At 35.9% G+C, this 22,221-nt stretch overlaps 1 protein-coding gene across 1 annotated transcript in view; it reads left to right on the top strand.

The window, feature by feature from the left end:
- Nucleotides 1-22,221, top strand: part of SNTG1 (syntrophin gamma 1) — an 866,981-nt gene that overhangs the window by 815,692 nt on the left and 29,068 nt on the right. The window contains exon 18 of the mRNA XM_036263979.1: nucleotides 19,826-19,936. Within this exon, the coding sequence (XP_036119872.1) occupies nucleotides 19,826-19,936 (111 nt within the window). The remainder of the gene's footprint in view (nucleotides 1-19,825; nucleotides 19,937-22,221) is intronic.

The raw sequence follows: 22,221 nt of genomic DNA, 5'->3' as shown, positions 1-22,221 counted from the left end.
GTGTCTGTTCATGTGCTCTGCCCATTTTTAATTGGATTGTGGTTTTTTGGTGTTGAGTTTTGTAAGTTCTTTATAAATTTGGGGTATTAACTGCTTATCAGATGAATCATTGGTGAATATGTTCTCCCATTCAGCGGGTTGTTTTTTCATTTTTTTGATGATTTCCTTTGCTGTGCAAACATTTTTAGCTGATATAGTTTCATTTTTAAATTTTTATTTTGTTTCTCTTGCCCCAGGAGATATATCAGAAAAAAATATTGCTACGAGATATATTTGAGATTTTACTGCCTATGTTTTCTTCTAGAATTTTTGTGGTTTTGAGTCTAACATTAAGGTTTTCAATCCATTTTGAGGATGAATTATACCATTTTGTGTATGGTATAAGAATAGGATCTAATTTCATTTTTTTTGCACAATGTATGTTCAATTTTTCAAACACTGTGTATTGAATAGACTATCTTTAGCCCATTCTATGTTTTTGCCTCCTTAATTTAATATTAATTGACCATAAAGGCATGAGTTTATTTCTGGGTTCTCTATTCTGTTCCATTGATCTATATGTCTGTTTTTATGCCAGTACCATGCTGTTTCAATTACTATGGCTTTGTGGTATAGTTTGATATCAGATAGTGTATTTTCTCCAACTTTGTTCTTCTTTCTCAAGATTGCTAAGGCTATTCAGGATCTTTTGTGGTTCCAAATAAATTTTTAGAATATTTGTTCAAGTTCTGTGAAATATGCCATTGGTATCTTGATAGGAACTGTATTAAATCTATAGATCCCTTTGGGTAGTATGGATATTTTAATGATGTTAATTCTTCATATCCATGAATATGGTATAATTTTTCTAAATACAATACTCTAAAATCAGGATAGGCTCATCAATATTAAATCAATCTAATGAATTTACTTGTTTAATTAGTAATTAATCAAGTTCATATGTATTTAATTAATGTACTAATTTTAAAAAATAAATTAAACTCATTTTTTTAAATTTAAATTCTAATTTTTTAAAAAGGAAAAATTATTGCCACAATTGTCCCCAAACTTTATCAATCCCATGGTAGAAGAATCTCATACTAGATGAGGAGAAGTCAAGAAATAAAATTCATTTAAACACGTATCTGAGGGCCTAAATCTATTCTGAGTCTCTCTTTAAGGCCACCACAATGCAAATCTGTATCAGGGTTCTTTGTGTGTAAGGGAAAACGTAATGATATGAACCATCTTCACATCATGCTGATGTTCTCCTGCCTGGTGTGCTGAGCAGGAGGGATTCACCAGAAGAAACTAAGCAAATTGGTGTGATGCCATTTGGGGCAAACCTTTAAGCAGGACATGAAATTTTAGTTAGAACAGGTTGGACACGCAGGACTAACCAAAGCCTTCAGGAGCAGTGATCATTATCCTTCCGTTTTCTGACTGTTGTTGGAAATGTCTAACTTCAAGGCAATCAGATAATTGGGAGGCATGGAAAATAATCTGTACACATTATAATTAAGATAGTATTATTGTTAAAACTATAGCACTTGTAGTGTAAACGGGAGAGTTATTAATGATTATGTCAGGACAACAAAACCACTGAGCTGACCTTACTGCAGGAAGGTTGTATCACTCCATGGGGTGAGCCCAGAAGATGTTCTTTTTAAATACAATAAAAGGTAGTTTTTACAACTAAATTAAAATATGTTTTATTCTAATAATTTATTAAAATAAATAATATTTTGATGCTTTCTCTATATGCATGTGGAAAGAATCCTTAAGAATGTATCCAGCAAATTTTTAAAATATTTGAATTCTGGAGATTATGGCAACAATACTCCTCATACTCTATAAGTACACATTTTGTCTTTCTTCTCTGCGTCTTGATCAGTCTTTGAAGTGACAGGAGGCAAACAAACCAAAGTTCTTAGGATAAAGTACAGATCCCCGGAAGGGAGAGTGGTGTTCTCAGTGGCTCACTGACCCCATATGAAGCAAATATTGAGAGAATTGACATATTAATATATTTTGAAAACCTTATTTTTCATTTTTTACAAGAAATTAACAAAAAAAAAGCAATAATGAAAAAATTAAACTAAAAGACCGTATCAGAAACTTTTAGGGTAGGGAATGAGAATCAGCATGATTTAGATTGTATTATAATTGCTACAGGCTTAGAAGCTGTGAGGTGTCTAGAAATGTCAAACTGGTTCTTTTTACTATTACTTGTGCATGAAAGTCCCCAGGGAAAACCATTTTCCTGAATTTTCCAGAGAGTACAAGACACACTAAATATATTTCACAAACTTCACTTTACATTAACAACATAAGTTATACATTCTTCTTTTCCCCTTAATGTTGCTGGGGTGACTATGCCACAGAAATTTATTGTCACATACAGTATATCTTGTCCTTTATCATCTTCATTTCTATGAAATAGTAGACTTTTCCTTCAGTGTTGGAGAAAGGTTTTCTCACTAATGGGTCAAAATACGATATTCCAATGCTTATATAATTTGCATATCTAAAAGTATAGATTTGTTGCCATTATGTTCCTTTAAAATGCATATGTGTATTAATTAATCATATCCATTAATAGATTTCCATGTACACAGAGACTTCAGCAGTAACAGTTTTTACTGATAATTGCTGTCTATAGAGAGACACAACAGGGGTGTATACATCAGTCTTAAGTGTTCAAAGAAGCTTCACAGAAATGGAGACACCGAGAGTGAGATTATCCAGACAAATATCTGTCAGTCAGGAAGAACATTTAATTTGATGTCAGAGGAGATGAGAAATGAAATCTGTGGGTAACTAAGAGCCAGATTACAAACGGGCCCTACTAAAGAATTTGGATTTGTTCTAAGAAGAGAACACCTGTGACGTGTTTGAGACATAGAAGGGAAATGATTAAATGTGTATGTGACAGAACAGAGCCAGCAGAACAGTGTGGACTGAGACTGAGAAACCTGGGCAAACTCCAGCTTCTAATTCTCGGTTTCCCCTGCACTGGGCATCTCTCATTCTATGGCATTCCTGAGAAGTGGTAGGCATGGTAGATGAAGTCAAATAAACAAATTGTTACAGTTGACGGTAGAGCCCTGGCCGGTTTTGCTCAGTGGTTAGAGCATCGGCCCATGGACCAAGGAGTCTCAGGTTCGATTCCGGTCAAGGGCACATACCTCAGTTGCAGTTTAGTCCCTTGCCCCGGTCGGGGTCATGCAAGAGGCAACCAATCAGTGTGTCTCACTCACACTAATCTCTCTCTCCCCTCTCCAACTCTATCTGAAGATAAATGGAAAAATATCTCGGGTGAGGATTATACAAAAAAATAAAAATAAAATAAAAAACAAATTGCCGGTGGAAATAATCCAGTGTATGTTTAGTATGACTGAAAGATGAGGGACAGGAGTGGGAAGGAAAGATGCACTAGAGAAATAAACTGGCCACATGGCTAAGGGCCATTGCGAGTTGGACCGAAGCTGGTTAATGCTGTGGAAAGACCATTCAAGCCCCAGTGTAGGGACTGCATTGATTGGGTGGAGGCAAGACTGAATTAATGGACATTTATATTTCCCCTCAATAATTTAGGAGAATAATTTATTTTTTAAATAAATTTTGTAAAAAAAAAAAAATGAGGACGGGCCCTGTCTATCTATATCAAACAGGTAACACCTGAGCTCCAACAGTGACCATGAGGATGTAGGCCCCTCAGGCTGCAGCCCAGGGGATGCGCCCCGTGCCAAGGGCTCCATGGGCTGTAGCTGGTGCCAGGACTGTTCTGCCTGGTAAACATCCATTACAAGGCGTGGAGCACCACACATTTGGACACTTAAACCTGGCTAATGGTAAAAGACAGTATCACTCATATTCTTACTATTTCCCTGGTAGAGTCTCTGAACCCATTAGTTCCCCCAAATTATTATTGTCTGATAGTTTTTATATTTTAATATTTTAATAGTTGAATTTTTTCAAACTAAGTGAACATTTCTTTTTTTAAAAAAATTTTTTTAATTGATTTTTAGAGAGAGAGGAAGGGAGAAAGAGAGATAGAAACATCGATGAGAGAGAACATCGATTGGCTGCCTCCTGTATGCTCCCCCCTGGAGATTGGGCCCACAACTCGCCTGGGAACCAGAACAGCAACCTCTTGGTGCCTGAGTTGATGCTCAACCACTGAGCCACACCAGCTGGGCAAGAGAACATGTCTTAAAAGCTTTTTTTATTTCAGTGTATCTAAAAACACAGAATATTAAAAAATATTTTTTGAAATCACGATTAGCAAACAGATCTATGAATATAACAAATTATGAAGTAACATTTTAAAGTATGTTAGAAGTGCCTTGGCAGGTTTGGCTTAGTGGTTAGAGCGTCAGCCTGCGGACCAGAGGGTCCCGGGTTCGGTTCCTGCTAAGAGTACGTGCCTTGGTTGCAGCTTGTCCCTGGCTCTTGTTGGGGTCATGTGGGTGGTGACCACTTGATGTGTCTCTTTCACATCGATGTTTCTCTCTGTTGTCCTCTCTCTCTCCCTCCCACTCTATCTGAAGATAAATGCAAAAAAAAGAAGAAAAAAAAAGTCCTCAGGTGAGAATTTAAATAAATAAATAAATAAATAAAATATAAAATATGTTAGAAGTTATTATAATGATATAATGTTTTCTTCTTGTCCCTGTCACTAACTTTCATTATAAATTAAAAACATAATCTGGGGGAAATTTGCAAAACCCATGCATGTGCATGGTGACCTGCATGTTAGGAATGTGTATTCTGTGCAATAAAAGGCAATCTCACCTCAACTGAAATCATTTCCCTCTTGTTTTCTAGATTTTCTCTATAAAATTAGATGTTCTATTCCCAAATAATTATACTTTGGAACTAAATTAATTATGAATACACTGGTCCAAAAAATATCTTTATATTTATAACCTATTCACGCTGTTACTAAGACCCCAACATTTGAATCCATCTGCCTGCACAGACTGACCCAAAAGAAATGTACATGCAAGAGTCTGCAGGATAAACAGTAGGTCTGTGAGAGAACTGGCCAATTTGGAATATGGGGAGCTCATGCTCTAGATCCAGACTCCCAGATGTTGTGTAGTTTACACATTATACAGAGCAAAATCACAAGACTCCATGAGTTAGGGAATTTGGGGTCTTGCTGGACGCTGATTGGTTAGAGGTCAGGAAAGGGTAATAAAGCATTTTTTCAGGTCTTGAGTACAGCTCTGTGTTCTGCTGTTGTGTCCGTCTGCCCTGTCTCATGGGAAAGAGTGTGTGTGTGCGGGGGGGGGGGGGGGGGGGGGCTGTTGCACCTCAGGCTCAGGAGCTGAAACATCACTTAGATCAAGATGTTCTTTAGCCTGTTGGAGTGCCTGACCTCATGATGATTAGTCAGGTCCAGGCTGTGGTCTTCTGCTGCCTCAGGAGCTTTGCCTCAGGGGAAAAGCTAGGTCTATGAGGGGTTTTTGTATATATATATATACAGAGAAAGATGAATCCTAGAGCTAGGATTTAAAACTAAATTTAATCAAAGTCATAAGGACCCTTGGTTTCAATACCTTTAAGTAGACACTGATTTCTACAGTGTTCCTAAATAAAATTTAGAATAAGTTAATTTGACATTTATTTATAATTTTTATTTTCAAAAGTCTTTGATATGGACAAAATAAGTTAAAGGCTACTAGTTATAAGAAGCTTTGAGTTACTGTTTCTCCTAAAGATATATGCCCTTTATGTACATGCACATTCCATAACAGGTTCATTTGACTCTTTATGAAAAGTCTTTATTTATTTTTAATTGTTTTTTCTTTATTGAATTTTAGAGAGAGGAAGGAAGAGAGAGGTAAAAGCATCGATGAGAGAGAACATCATTTGGCCGCCTCCTGCGTGCCTCCGATGAGGATTGGGCCCACAACCTGGAAATGTACCCTGACCAGGAATTGAACCATTGACCTCTTAGTGCATGGGTCGACGTTCAACCACTGAGCCACAGTGGCCAGGCTGAAAAGCATTTAGATAATTATAATATGAATTTCATAGGAAACCAAGCAGCAATTTTCGGGTCCAGGTTTGTTGTCTTGCCAAATCAAAGAATGAGTTCACGAACAAAGGGGCAAGCAGAAGGAAAGTTTTATTTGAAAGACAGACAGACTCCCCCTAATGGGGAAGGGACCCAAGTGGGTTGCCGGTGAGGCTCCTGTGTCTAGGGGTAGATATATATGCCTCACTAGACTCTGATTGGCCCTTTCAAGGAATCCTGCTTTAGTAACATCCATACATTTTAAAGCTTGTGTTTTCACCTGACTGGGTTTAGCCCTAGGTTATCTAGCTCTAAATTCATATTGCCCTTCTGGGAAAAGCATATGTAAGCATTTTAAAAAGCTCGCCCTATCAGTGAATTGGGGCAGATTTGATTAGCAAAGATATATATTATTTCATAACATTCCCTAGTTGAAAGTAGACAGGTTCTGATTTAAAAACAGACATTAGCCCTGGCTGGTTTGGCTCAGCGGTTAGAGCATTGGCCTGCGGTCCAGAGAGACCAGGTTCGGTTCCCGCTGGGGGCATGTATCTCGGTTGCAGTTTGTCCCTGGCCCTGGTTGGTCATGCAGGTGGCAGCCACTCGATGTGTACCTTTCACATCGATGTTTCTCTCTCTCTCTTCCTCTCTCTCCCTCCCACTCTATCTGAACAACAACAACAAAAAATAAATGGAAAAATGTCCTAGGGTAAGGATAAAAAAAAAAAAAAAACAGATATTGATTAGCTATCCCTGACATTTGTACAGAAGCTTTGCTCCCAGGGAAGAGATAACTTAGTTGGGTGTGCTTAAGAACAAATAAAGTAGCCCCAGGTATCCATAGGGGTCTTAGTGTCTTCCCTTTTTATGATAATTTCAACTTCTCCCAGACTATTAGTAAGGAGGAGGAGGAATGCTCTTGGAACAGCCCTATGCTTGCTTTTGGCTTCTCCCCCAAATCCAACCTTGATTTTCTACAATCCTTTTCAAGATAACCTGGCTTTCTGCAATAGAAACACACTGTACAGTTTCACAGCATAATTTATTCAGCAATCCTGTTGCCTTGCTTCTAGAAATCAGTATAGATATTAATTAGAATAGGTCAGAATCATAGTCGTGAACAGTAAATAAAATTCATTTGCAAACCCATCAGAGTCCCAGAAAAAGGAACTATACAATTAATCCCTGTACCCCTCTTGCCAGAAACCAGGCTTTCTGGTTGGGTTTTTTTGTTTGTTTGTTTTTTTGTTTTTAATTAATTAATTTATTTTTGTTATAGATGTTTCTCCTTTTTCCTCCACTAATTCCACTCTCCCCCTCCCTCCCCACCCTGTCCCCAGCTTTGTTGTCCATGTCCATTGTTCATGCACACATGCATATAAATTCTGTGGTTTATCTCTCCCCCATCACCCTCTCTTCTGGGGATTGTCAGTCTGTACCCCACCTCCACGTCTCTGGGACTACCCCATTCCACAGACTGTTATGTTCATTATATTCCACAAATCTGGGTTTTGTTGTTGTTGTTGTTATGTAATTGACCTGTGCTCCTTCCAAGAGCTTCTAATTTGCATTTCTTTAAATGGGGCTGAGAGTTTCTGGCCTTGGAGGCACAATTTTCCATGCTGATTTTCATTTTATTTTGAGATCTGCGGAGTCTGAATAAACCCTCAGATCTACTGTGTACTGGGTTGAGGTGCACTACCTGTGCGCTGAGCTCCGAGTCATCTCAACTTCCCCACCTCTCAGCCCTCCCTTCCCATGGTCCCATTCCTCACTGCCTAACCTGCCTCCATCGCTCACATAGTTTAAACCTCTTAAAATATAATTAAACCTTTATTTTTAAATTTTATGTTATTTATTTTATAGTATTTAAACTTTCATATCAAAGGTGAATATCAAAAATCCAAGGAAAATTTGAAATATTCAAAATAAACATCTCCTTGTAATGTCTTCCACATAAGTAGAATTTTTAAATATGCATAATGTGCCCTGGCCGGTTTGGCTCGGCGGTTGGAGCGTCGACCTGCAGTACAGAGAGACCCGGGTTCGGTTCCCGCTAAGGGCACATATCTCGGTTGCAGTTTGTCCCCGGCCCTGGTTGGTCGTGCGGGTGGCAGCCACTCAATGTGTCCCTTCACATCGATGTTTCTCTCTCTCTCTCTTCCTCTCTCTCCCTCCCCTCTATCTGAACAGAAAAATGTCCTTGGGTGAGGATAAAAATATATATATATATATATATATATATATGCATAATGCTATGATCTTATGACAATATTTATATAAATCTTAGCATTTTTTACAGTGTCTTTCAATCTTTTAGTTTCTAATTGTGTAATTTATAGCTCCAAAACACAGATAAAAACAGTTAGCTATTTGATGGAATTTTTATGTTATCCTTCAGATAAATTATTTCTTCTTTGATTTTAGGAGAATAAAGAACATTGTATTTTTTTTTTTTTTTTTTTTTTTTTGAAAAACAAACTCAGGCATTCTTAGGGAAACACTTTATCAGGTGACTTCTTTTTAACCCTCAAGCATGTCAAAGATTTACCTAAAGTAAATGTTCAAAAGGGAAATATATATATTTTTTTATCCTCACCCGAGGACATTTCTGCATTTGTCTTCAGATAGAGCAGGAGGGAGAGAGGGAAGAAGAGAAAAAGAAAGATCAATGTAAGAGAGAAACATTGACTGGCTGCCACCCACATGACCCAACAGGGACCGGGGACAAACTGCAACTGATGTACGTGCCTCTGGTGGAAACTGAACTCTGGACTCTCTGGTCTGCGGGCCAACACTCTAACCACTGAGCAAACTGGCCAGGGCCAAAAGGGAAATATTAACCCAAGTTTTCATGCCAGAATATTAGCAAGATGTAATAGAATAATAAAATCCTTGATTTTTGTTCATTACTTACAATACAAGAACATTAAAATTAACACATACTTACTGCCTATAGTATTTATAATTCAAAGTATATAAAAAAACTAAATCAAATAAGAATAAAACATTTATTGGCTAATATATGATTTACATACTTCCTCATTTTATATCCTTTTTCCTCTTATATCACCACTTTACATTTTTTAGGTTTACTTTTATGACGTTTGATAGCTTTTATTTTTCTAGATTAACATTTTTTATTATGAAGAACATTGGTCTTAAAACATTTCTTATTGTATTTTAGATGGTCTTCCCCTCAATCATTAGTTTTGATTAACAGGGATGTTTTTATGAATACAATGTGTTAACCTCTGAAATGCTCACACAATAAATGGGAATAAGAATAGCTGTGTGTCTGTCATGCAACATTATTTTAAAATTAAATGAGACAGTCTGTTAAAAAAGCAACAACAAAGTAAACTAAAAACCGTAAGTCATGGATTCTGAAGTCCTTAAACATTATTTCCAAGGACTCCATCTTTTAATGGATCTTGTCTCAGCCACAGATCACATTCTTTCGTCTAATTCCAGGACTGCATTTCTCCCGCCTTTTATTTCAAATTCTCCTGACCTCCTCCTTAAGCTGCTTCTGCCTCCCACATCAACCCTTGTGGATGACTGTCTTCATCTTTAAAATGGATATACGGATGGCCCTTTTCTCGTAGGGTCACTGTATGGTCTGAATGAGACAGTGTATCTGCAATGTGTGCACAGTGAGTGCACGTTGTGAGCCTTCCTTACTGGTCAGTCGCTCGCACACTGGTGGCCAGTTCCGACGGCTGCCGGGCAGCAGCACAAACAACTTTCCTACTGTGCTGCCAATCTCCAGATGACAAAGTGACACTGTATTTTCTAGAATTCTTGATCAATCAATAAACATATTTGTCTCCTAAATTCTAGTCCTTGTGGGTCTCTGTTTTCATAGAGGTCGTTGCTCTCTTGACTCCTAGTAGACAAGATTGACATTAAATAAGTGATCAGTAAGTTTAATGGTTCTCAGCGGAGGGAGTTCAGGATAGCATGGTAGCACATACATGACGTTAAAGGGACAGTAGGTGGTAATTGGAGAAAATTACATTTTACCTGAGAATTCGTGCTTCATGAGCAGCCTAAACGTGGTGTGGTATACCAAAGATTCAACAGGCATCATAAACAAGCAAAGTATATTGTGGATTTAAATGCCAAGGTGTAGTTCTAGTAGCTTTCCCAGGTTCTGTGCAGGGCTGTATAACTTATGACTCACTCCCAATGACTTCTGTCTCAGGAGACTTCCTGGCCTCTAATACAAACACATTTCTAATTGGCAGGATTCACCAGAAAACCAAAATATAAAGTTTTTCCAAATGCAGTTTTACACTCCGACTGCTTGCAATATTGTTTGGCCTTTTAAACTAAATCAAAATGATTCAATGCAGAAAGCAAGATTATATATCCCAAGGTAATTCAGTGTATGTTGCTGATTTAATTAATGCAATAGTTTCCCAAGTTATGAATTTTACATCTGACCAATATAAACTATTAACTTCTAGAAAAACAAATCTTTTAATTTGAGAATTTTTTATGATGCTCAGGGGGATAAAAGATTACATGATTGATTTATACCAATACAGTTCATAATTAAATTTTAGAAATCAAATTAGTAAATGTGAAGAATAGTGTTACCTCACAATAAAAATATGGAGAAACTTACGTGTTCAATGAGCAGTTATTGAATAAAGTGCTTAATCTCTGTCGGGGCACAACCTGCAGAAGACCTGCGGGAGGGGGAACCGCGGTGGGGAACTCGCTGCGGGTGTTTTGACTTTGATGTACTTATCTCAGTAAATGCATCTATTTTTCACCGAGCCATTACTATCTATTGAGCTGGCAATTGTGTGTGCATATGTAAAAAGAAAAAAAAAATCAGAACAGAATCTATTTGTATAGAGAATTGGTAATAGGAATTATAAGTGAGACTGAATTGTATCATGTTGCCAGAAAACAGCAACAGCAATAAACAAATGAAAAACAAAACCCCAAATATTTGAGAATTTATACCAACAAAACCAAATTTTCTTGCCCGTATTTATTATGTAGACAACATGCAAAGTTTCTCGAAATAAAATTAGTATGTTAAGAATAACAAAAGGCCTACCGTGTCCAACAGCATGTGAACACATGTTCATGCTCCCTTTCTCGCGAGCATTTTGCTTATTCTGGAAAAGTTTACAATGTAATTAAATTAATTATTCTGTACATCAGCTCACCAGGTTGATGAGATTGATGACTTTATGACAAAATAACCCACAAGGTCTGAGTTTTAGCACTTATTCTTTTTTTTCTTCATTATAGATTTCAAATAAACTCTTAGAATGAAAATGATACTCCTTTTTGAATGTTTCATATAATTTGATAGAGATTTTATACATATATATGTATGTATGTATGTATATATAGAGAGAGTCCATTTTGAGACATTCAATTTAAATGAAATATGTTTGGTGGAGACTCTGAGACTGGGGAATTGCATCGTCTTTAGCTCAGGCAATCCTCCCGATGATGAATTTCTGTACTGTTAACTCCAGCTCGGACCTGCGCTTCGACCTCTAACACTGCATAAACAGTGTGACCAGCGCTGAGTTTGCTGTTCATTTTGGTCTGACTCCTTTGCATTTCTATCTCAGCTATCAGAAAAAACCTGAATTGTGCGTTATATTTATGCTGCTTTCTCAACAACTCCCTCTAAATAAATGCAGGGGGTGTGCTAGCTGGGATAATTTTGTCCCATTTAGATGATTGCAATATCATTCAAACAGGCCTTTCGATTTATTTATTGAACACACCCTTTTATGCATCTACTATGTGCCAAAGCTACTGATAGACACTAGGAATACAAAAATAGATACAGTTAGCTTCTCTCAGAAGTCTAAAGTCGAATGGGAAAGACATATCTGGACTTGGGTGCGTTCAGGTAGTGTGGTGAGAAGCCAGGGCACTTTGAGGGTTACATTTCCCACACCAGTGCCAGGCTCACCACACTTTACAGCGTCAAGTCAACTCTGTCGTTAGTCTCTCCTGTTAAATTACACTAGTAGCTTCCTACTGCCTTTAAGACAGCCCTTAGCATAGTAGAGAAGCCTTTTAATGTTCTGGCTCTGCCTGCAATTGAGCATCATCTCCTGCATTTCCCCAGCGTGGTGGCGCAGGCATACTCCATTGACAAATAACAGTCCTGCGACTTATTTTTATCCTTGAGTGCAAATCTTTTTCCAGAAAGCCTTCTGATTTGGAAGTCTCTGAGAACAGAGAACTGTAAGCATACCCTAACATAACACTTAGTATTCATTATGTATTACAATGGAGTCTGATGGAAATATTAACTCTAACCGCTTTGTCCAGACTCAGGCACACAAAATGAATCCCATAACTAGTGGTAAATATATTAATGAATATAATTATTTTAAGGAAATAAGTGAAATTGGTAAGTTTTCATCTATTTTGTGATCTTTTGATATTTCTATGTTTATCCTTTTATTAATTGCCACCATTCAAATTTACAAAATTTATAAAATTGGTATGTAGTTGAAGTACTAATTTCAGTAAAATGTAATTACTTAAGCTCAGAAAGGTTTAATTAGGATAATTTTACATGGTTGAAGAAGTGAGAAGTATAAAGATGTGTAAAGAAAAATAGTTTTGCAGAAAATGTCTCTCATGCTTTCTGGTAAATATGCTCTTAGCCCACCCACATAAAGAGGAAGAAAAGAGAGACACTTTCAGAATATTAACTATGGCAGGGGTAACAGCTGGATAGAAGACAAAAAATACGTGTACCTGGACTTTTTGCCACGTTGAAGGACGATGCAAAATGAAAGTAAGACTGTGCAGTAAGATTTGATGTACCGATTAAGTAGAAGACCCATAAAGACAATTTGAGAAAAATAAATAAATAAATAAAAGTATGCTTGTGGGTATTGCTGGGCAAACACTAGTTCAATGTCAAATACCAGGCAATAGTGTTATATGGAGTGAATTGAATCCTGGCTTCAAAGCATCTTTGTTGTAATCTTTAATTTGTTCTACATTATAAGTCATAATCCATATATATATATATTTAGTGTTTTTGCCCCCTCAGTAGAAAAATGGCCTATTTCTATTTCTCATAAAATAGATGACGTCATGCTTAAATTACCTTTAGATGTAGAAGTTGTTTCAGTTGTTTTTAAGAGGCATTGTTCTGTGGTACATGGGACTTTGGGGCATGCAGGCCGGGAATTGATAAAGGATGCATTACAGGTTATTTTATCCTATTTTTGTTCAACATCAAAGTTTTTATTATCATTGTGTAACTTCAATTTTATTTATGTATGATTAATGGATTTTATTTTTGAATAGTCTGCATTTAAGCACCCCTTGATGCTATACAAGTTGAATTCATTCACTTACCTGTGACCCTCAGTCATAGCCAGCCTTGTACCCCAGCTCACTGATGGATTACAGCAAGATTTTAAATCTTTGTTATAAATAACAAAATAAATAGTAAGTGCAGGCTTTTCTTTTTTCCTTCCTACTGACGCTATCTAGATAAGTGGCATTTCCAAATGTTAAGCCAATTCTAACAATGGCTCTTAAACAAATAAATAGCTTGTGGGAACTTTTTACTTTTAAAGGGGAGGGGAGAAGCTTGAAATAACAACATTATTAGGAAGAAGAAACTATGACTCAGAACACACTATGTTTGAAAAAAAATCAGTAAATTGCTTTTCTGGCTTTAGTATTTTATACGAAATGGGACTCTGGGTTGCTCCTCTATTTTAAGAAAGGAATCTGGCATGTGCAATGAAAATTCACTTATAATCATTCTCAATAAATGTGTCTGTGATGTTTAGTTAAGAACATAATTATAGAAAAGCAAAGAACCAGGTTGAGATAAAAGAAGAAAAATGAACCATGGAGATTAACAGACTAGGGTTTTATTTCCACTTATTGGTTATGAAATAGTATGAAATATATGATGTTTTCTTAATTGTATTGTCTGGAGAATGTCAATACTCTAGCTAGTGCAGCTCCTGCATAGATTAGAAAAAATATAAGACAGGGCCTAGCACAGTGCCACATTATTGTGATAACGAAGACAATGTTACACAGAAGGACAGCAGACACACAGAATGCTTCACAGGTACTAAGTGAGGTACATTTTCTTTTTTTAATCTTCACCCAAGGATATATTTTTCATTGATTTTTTTTTTTTTTTTTTTTTTTTAGAGAGAGATAAGGAGGGAGAGAAAGAAACATCCATGTGAGAGACATGGCTCAGCTGCCTCCCACACACACCCCAACCAGTGATCGCACATGCAACCTGGGTATGTGCCTGACCGGGAATCAACCCACAACCTTTTAGTGTAAAGGACAATGCCCCAACCATCTGAGCCACCTGGCCAGGGCTAAATGAGGTACTTTTATTTATGTATTTTTTTATGTTTTTATTGATCTTTTAGAGACAGAGGAAGGGAGAGGGAGAGAGAGATAGAAACATCAATGAGAGAGAAATACCAATCTGCTGCCTCCAGCACGCCCCCTACTGGGGATTGAGCTCATAACCTGGGCATGTGTCCTGACTGGGAATCGAACCAGTGACCTCTTGGTGCATGGAATAACGCTCAACCCACTGTACATGCATTCACTCATCGAAGTCAGGAATAAATGATAGATTCCATAGTATGTCCTCATTATCTTCATATGAAATATTCTGCTTGATAATAATCAGTGTTTCATCTTCAATCACACATGGATTAATCATCGTTTGTAAGCACATTTTAAAAATTGATTCCTGGTTTTAGAATGACGAACTTAAAATATAAACCCCAAATGGCATTAAATCTAAGGTTTTTACCATTTATCTGTTTGACTTCATTGTTTTAAATATAATGTATCTATTATAAAGATGAACTCAGAGGCAAATAAATAATTTTTCAGAATCTTTTTTTCTTTTATCCTCACTCAAAGACATTTTTCCATTTTTTGTTCAGATAGAGTGGGAGGGAGAGAGAGATAGAGAGAGAGAGAGAGAGAGAGAGAGAGAGAGAGAGAGAGAGAAACATCAACCCACTGGGGACAAACTGCAACCGAGATACATGCCCTTAGCGGGAACCAAACCTGGGTCTCTCTGGACCGTAGGCTGACACTCTAACTGCTGAGCAAAACAGTCCAGGGCCGTTTTTCAGAATCTTTAATTGGGAGAGTACTTTGGTCAATAAGTTTTTACCATATATTTTTATATTACTTGCTTTCTTTCTTGGTCATCATTAATGACTGTATTATAAACACAGTACTGAAAATGCTGTGATTCATTGTGTTGGTCTTTCTTCATACATAGAGTTCCCTTTGCTGGAAAGCTTTTAAGCTCTTAAATGTATTTAAATGTATCTTCAAAATGCCAGATACATTTTACATTTATCAATTCCTACACTCATTCAACTAAATAGTGCCTTAGATACTATTGCAGTCTGTCAAAAACAAGCAAATAAGTTTTAATAAATCAATAAGGTATTTTGGAACAATTATCACTATTTGAAACTCATTAAATATTTTATTTTACAGTGTGAATTTTTATCATTTCTCAAAATATATTTTATGGGAAAAGCTTACAATATATATTAAAATTACTGTCCTAAAATATTTTACATTGTCACTAGCATTTATGCAAATTTATATTATATTATATTATATTATATTATTATATTATCTTGCTAACTTTAGTCATAATTCTCAATGATCTTTACTGATTTAATTTTTGGGAAAAAATAAGTTATTTTAATATTATCACATTGTTTCTTATTTGTAGGGAGAGTAAACATTCTCATATTTACTAAAAATAATTACTATTTTTCTAAAATTTTGAATAACCTCCTTTTAAAATTATTTGCCTTTTTATTTATTAACCGTTTATGATTTTCCTTATACTTTACCATATTTGCTGCTATAGGCCAATCATTTTTTTGCTTTTTAAATTTTTTCTTGACATATATTAACTGTACCTAATGAGTATATAATTCTCATTATTCCTAAGTCCAGAAATCCTTCTTCTCAAAAGTTACTAAATGTTCATTTATATCATACTTGTAGTTTCCCTATAATATAGATTGTTTAAATTATTTTACTTTTTACAACAGAATTTTTATTTAGAGGATGTTTTGAGATAAATTATTTAACTGTTGTATTTTTTTTAGAAAGTTCATTGTACCTCATAAGTTTATTGTTGAGATACTGTATAAAATTATATTTAAATAAATAATATAAGAGAATATTTAATGATTCGATATTGCGTCTCAATAAATTGTGGAGTCTCATAGTAAAAACAAAAGCAAAGGCATTTCTTTATATAAAAATTAATATCTTCAGGACAGTGACAAAGTCTTCTTTATATAAACATCTAGCAAAATGCTTATATATAACATTTTGTAAATGTTTGGTTAACAAAGTACTACTCGGCAATAAAAAAAGAAGGAAATTCTACCTTTTTCAACAGCATGGAGGGATCTGGAGAGTATTATGCTAAGTAAAATAAGCCAGTCAGAGAAAGACAGGTACCATATGATCTCACTTATATGTGGAATCTAATAAACAAAAACTAACCAACAAAATAGAAACAGACTCAGATACAGAGAACAGATGGACAGCTGTCAGAGGGGAGGGGGCAGGGGAGCAGGATTAAATACATGAAGGGTTAAGCAAAAAAATTAAATAAATAAATATCTTGTAGACAGAAAACAATAAATGTTTAGTTACTAGATAACAACTGAATGACATTTTATATAAATGCAATATACCTTATTATTATATATTATTGATAATTTTCTTATCCTATTTTGAAGGAATTTGTTTCTTTTTTTATTTTGTACTTTTTAAAGTGTGAACCTTTAATTAAATTTATTTTGAATGGATTCTGAAGATACAGTCTACAAAATTAAAAAAAAAGTTTTTTTTAATTTTGGTAATATAAAATTTCCCATTTTAGCCATGATTAATCATGCAATTTAGTGATAATTTATTTGTACTATCTGTTTCCAAAACTTTTCTTCACTTCAAACATAAATTCTTTAATCATTAAACAATAACTTCTATTTTCCTCCCCCTATAGAGTAGGAAAAAAAAACAATGATCCAACCAAATCTGCCTACAAGAGCTAACTTTATATCTAAAGAAAGACACAAATGACTTAAAGAAAAATAATGTAAAATCTATTTTATACAAATTGTAACCAGAAGAGAGCTTGGTGGCTTAAACTAATATAAGAAAAAGTAGATTTAAAGTCACTTTTACAAGAGACAAAGAAAATCATTATATATTGAAAATAAGAAATTATTCAACAAAAAGATATGACAACTATAAACGTTTATGCAGCAAACACCAGAGCCCAAAAGTATATTAAGCAAACATAGACAGAATTGGATTTTTATTACTCTGTCAAGTTAACATTTATTATGGGGGGTCCAGGGTGCTGGTTGGTGAGCTTTGGTCCAACACCAGACCACAGAAGGTCCTGAAGTACAGGTCCTGATTGGCCACTGAAGGCAGAACACAGCTTGTCTGGAGAAGCCACCTGGGCAGGTCCAGGAAGGATGCAGAAAGGGAGAGGGGGCCGAAATGACCTGGGCAAATGACTTTACTATGGTCAGTGGGTGGGGTGCTTTCGAGTTCCTGGGCTAGAGCTGGGTGGATCAATTTGTACCAGAAAAGCAAGGTTTGGGTACGTGCAATGGGGTTCACAAGGCGTGCAGGCCTGGGAGGCAGTGGAGACTGGCTCACAAGGGTTGTTTGGGGACATCATATCAGGAGCTTACATACATTCTGACCTTGCACCTGCTATTTAGGGTACTCGCTAACAGGAGGGGGCTAGTGTCCGTTTAAGATCCTTTCAGACCACTTGGCCAAATGAAAATGAAGCCAAAGCGACAATACTGTTGAGTATCTTGGCTAAACTTTCAGCACTGAAGGAGAAATAGACAATTCTAAAATAATGGTTGGAAGATTGGATAATGCACTCTCAATGATAGAAAAAAATAACTAGACAGAAGACCAATAGGAAATGGAAACCTTGAACAAGACCATAGCCAACTATATTCAACAGACAGAAACAACCTCCGCCCAACAAGAACAATATGCACACTTGCCTCAAGTGCACATGGAACATTCTCTGGACTAGGCCCCATGTAGGGACACAAAACAAGTAGTAAAACATTTTTAAAAACTGAAAGCATGTGCCCTGGCCGGTCTGGCTCAGCATCGGCCCTAGGACCAAAGAGTCTCAGGTTTGCTTCCGGTCAAGGGCACATACCTTGGTTCAATTCTGGGTCCTGGTGGGGGGTCATGCCAGAGGCAGCGAATTGATGTGTCCCTCTCACATCGATGTTTCTCTCTCTCTCCCTCCCACTCTGCCTGAGGATAAATGAAAAAATGTCCTTGGGTGAGGATTTCAAAAAAGAAAAACAAAAAAAAATTGAAAGCATGCAAAGTGTTAGACTCAAAGAATAGAATAATAAGTAATAGAATTCATATTTAAAATTATGCGTTCATTCACATGGTTTTATATTTAAGTGAATAATTGAATCATGTTAAGACCATGTAACAAAGTTTATAAAAACACACAACAAATTCCACTCTAGTATATCTTGAATGGAATCCTCTCAGAACAATACACTAGAATTACTGACAAAAACCACAGGGACATCTTTTATTTTTATAGTATCAGACAAATTCCAACAAAGGACATTTCACAAAATATCGTACCAGTAGTCATCAAAGTGGCCAGGACTGTCTGACAGAGAGAGAGAGAGAGAGACCACCACAGCCAAGTGGAGCCTACAAAACACAAGGAATACGTGTAACGTGGGATTCTGGTTGGAATCCTGTACCAGGAAAAGTTATTAGGTTAAAACGAAGGAAATCCAAATAAATAATGGACTCTAGGTAATAATAATGTCCCATTCTTGCTTTATTGGTTATGACAGTGTACCACCATACTATGAGATATTAACAATAAAGTAAACCCTGTGTGGGGACATAGGAACTCTCTTGCCATCTTCTCAATTTTTCTTTAAATTAACAAAAATTACATACACAGACATATATATATATATATATATATATATATATATATATATATATATTCTCAGTCCCCCCCCAAATGTTTGGATTTGTCACTGGGGTTCCATGTCACTATGTATTCAAACGATTAAGAACAGGGTTATGTTTTAATTAGTATCTTGGTTCTTAAAAGATTTCATATTATCTAAACCTATTACTGCAATACAAGAAGATGGTTGTGAGTCAAGTAACCCTCTGAACCGAGCTGGAGTAGCCCGGTGGGGCGAGCTGTATCAAACACTTATCCTAGTCAGTGTCATGACGGCACCATGTGACTTTGCGTCAGTTATTTGTTCAGGCTGACTTTCGCCCTGGCGAAGCTGCAGGTGAATAGCTTGAGCTTCAGGACAAAGTCCTACAGAATTATCAATTCAATATCATCTCATTTCTAGTAAACAAAACAAAGGCATGAATAATAGGTGTTTTTGATTATTTACTGGCATCGTTATCTGCTTTAAGTGAGCTTGTTTTTATTTCATGATAATGTAAAAGAATATATTGAAATTGATTTATTTGCATATATTTTCAGAATGATTATTTCATGGGTACATAGTTATTTCTAGAAATACAAGTATATACTGAATACTAAATTCTAGCTTTTGATAAATATATTTTAATTTAGTTTTTAATACCGGGATAAGAGTACTAATGTAATATGATTAACTTTTTCCGCTTAAAAGAGAACTACTTCTTGGTTCGAATGAAAATATTAATTGTGCTGACTTGCATATGTTCCTTTTTTCCTCGTAGGCTGTACTTTGGAGGTATAAGTTTTCTCAGCTTAAAGGCTCTTCAGATGATGGCAAGAGCAAAATCAAATTTTTGTTTCAGAATCCAGACACTAAACAGATCGAAGCAAAGGTAAACCCAAGTTCATCACATAAACCACCTCTAACTACATTAATACTGTTACGAGGCAAAGGGGAGAACATTTAGAAGAATCAAAAGTCAAAAGCACATATTCTCTGTGTGCTTGGACTGTCCCTCATGGCCAAACGAGAAAAATTAAAGATTTGAATGACTAATTTTTGCTGAAAAGCAAACGTAAACCAATTACACACAACTGCATTTCTTATTTTTAATTTCTCATGAACTTTATTTACATCTCACTGAAATTATATTCTGGGAACTAAAAAAGTCACTCTCTTGGTAGTTTAATACACTAAATAATAACTTAAAATGCTTTAAAAAGTTCTGACTCTTTTTATTCCTTTTTTTGAATGTGAATATAAATCCTTAAAGAATATTATTTTAATATCACTTCAAATTTTTCTCATGTTATCATGTTTTAAAATGAGTAAAAAAATGATGCTTTGCTTTTCTCGGTGTACATTTTCAGTGTTCTGAACTATATTAACTATGTTGCTTTTAATTAATCAAAAAAATTCACTACTTTTATTTTTTAGGAATATATATATATATATATATATATATATATTTTTATATATCCTCACCCGAGGACATTCCTGCATTTATCTTTAGATAGAGCAGGAGGGAGAGAGGGGGGAAGAGAGAGAGAAACATCGATGTGAGAGACACAGTGACTGGCTGCCACCCACACGACCCCAACTGGGGCAGGGACAAACTGCAACCGAGGTATGTGCCCTTAGAGGGAACCAAACCCGGGACTCTCTGGTCTGCAGGCCAACATTCTAACCACAAGTAGGCCAGGGAAGGAATTGGTATATTTTTAAATATTCAAAATTTGACCTTTTTTTAGTTATTCTCATTATCTTACTATGGAATTCACAATAACAATGTTTGGATTAGAATGACTTATAAGTATATCATGTATTCCACTCCCTTTATTTAATTCGTCTCATAATTTTCAAATCTACACTCCATCACTGCCTCTTTCCTAACGGAGACCCATCCATGGAGCTGCCTGCTGCTCATTCTTGCTATAGCTTCTTCCCTTTTCCTCTGTGGCTACCGCTTATTTTCATTTCCTTCGTTCCAGCCACTAACACTGCTCCTCACATTGATTCTTTGTATTACCATAAAAATGCATTACTATCGTCCAAAATATTTCTCTTTAGCTTTTGGGAGATGTCTCAGTCTTTCAAAACACAGGACAGACCCTAACACGGGTGACTGATGCCAATATGGTCCGTACTGTGTTCTGGTTAAGTGGAACCACGCCCATTCTCTTCCCGTCTTTTTCAATGTGCTCGCCAATCCTTAGCTGGCAACAGAAACAAAGAAACACACTGAAATGACTCGTCTCAAGTCTCCAGACTTCGGTCTAATGCAGCATGTACTATGTAAGGAACTAGTTATGCTTAACTTTATTAGTTCTAAGTTACCTGTCAGCCTTTAAATATGACTTATTCTTATGATAGTGTTTTTAAGAAACATTTTATAAATGCATTTATTTATAGCCAGTTTTGGAAGATATCCATTGACTCAGTTTCTTGAACTTATAGGCACCAATATAGAAAAAGCAGTCTCAAAAATACTGAGTGTTGAGTTATTGAAATTCTTTAAGGTCACCATCTTCTTCTATAAAATAGGAGTAATAATACTTCCATGGGTAATATTGAAAATACCAGATTAAATGTAGAGACTTACAACAACATGGTACTCACCAATCATAATGGTGACCAGTTTTATAGAATTGTTAGCCATACTGATGTGTATCACCTCTCCTGACACAGAAATTGTATAAAAATTAAAACTAGTACAATTGCTAACTGTTTTATAACCATTATCATTGCAACTTTTGAGCAATGATAATTAAAGGTACCATCACTAAATAAAAGCAAGAAGGATCTGGATTGCATCACTGTACCTACGGGGCCCGTGTGCCGTAACGATGGCTTATGGTTAAAGTTGATGTCATCTAAGAATTCAACACTTTCTTTGTCAAAATAGAACAACAACAAAAGAATGGCTAGGAACATAGTGCAGTGGAAAGAAAATTAGAATTAGGTATCTTTTTTACTATTTCCAAGACACATCACCTGAGGAATTTATCACTAAATTACAACTGCTACCTTGCAGGTAAAGTATAGGAATAAATATCCCCAGTTTTTGGCACATAGTAGAAACTCAGTAAATCACTGATGAAAAATTTTATTTTAAAATGTTTTTATTGACTTTTTAGACAGAGAGTTAGAAATATCGATGTGAGAGAGAAACATCGA

Source organism: Molossus molossus, unplaced genomic scaffold (assembly GCF_014108415.1).
Source record: "Molossus molossus isolate mMolMol1 unplaced genomic scaffold, mMolMol1.p scaffold_m16_p_16, whole genome shotgun sequence".
Lineage (NCBI taxonomy): Eukaryota > Metazoa > Chordata > Mammalia > Chiroptera > Molossidae > Molossus > Molossus molossus.
Note: the sequence above shows the minus strand (reverse complement) of the source record. Positions and strands in the feature narration are given on the sequence as shown.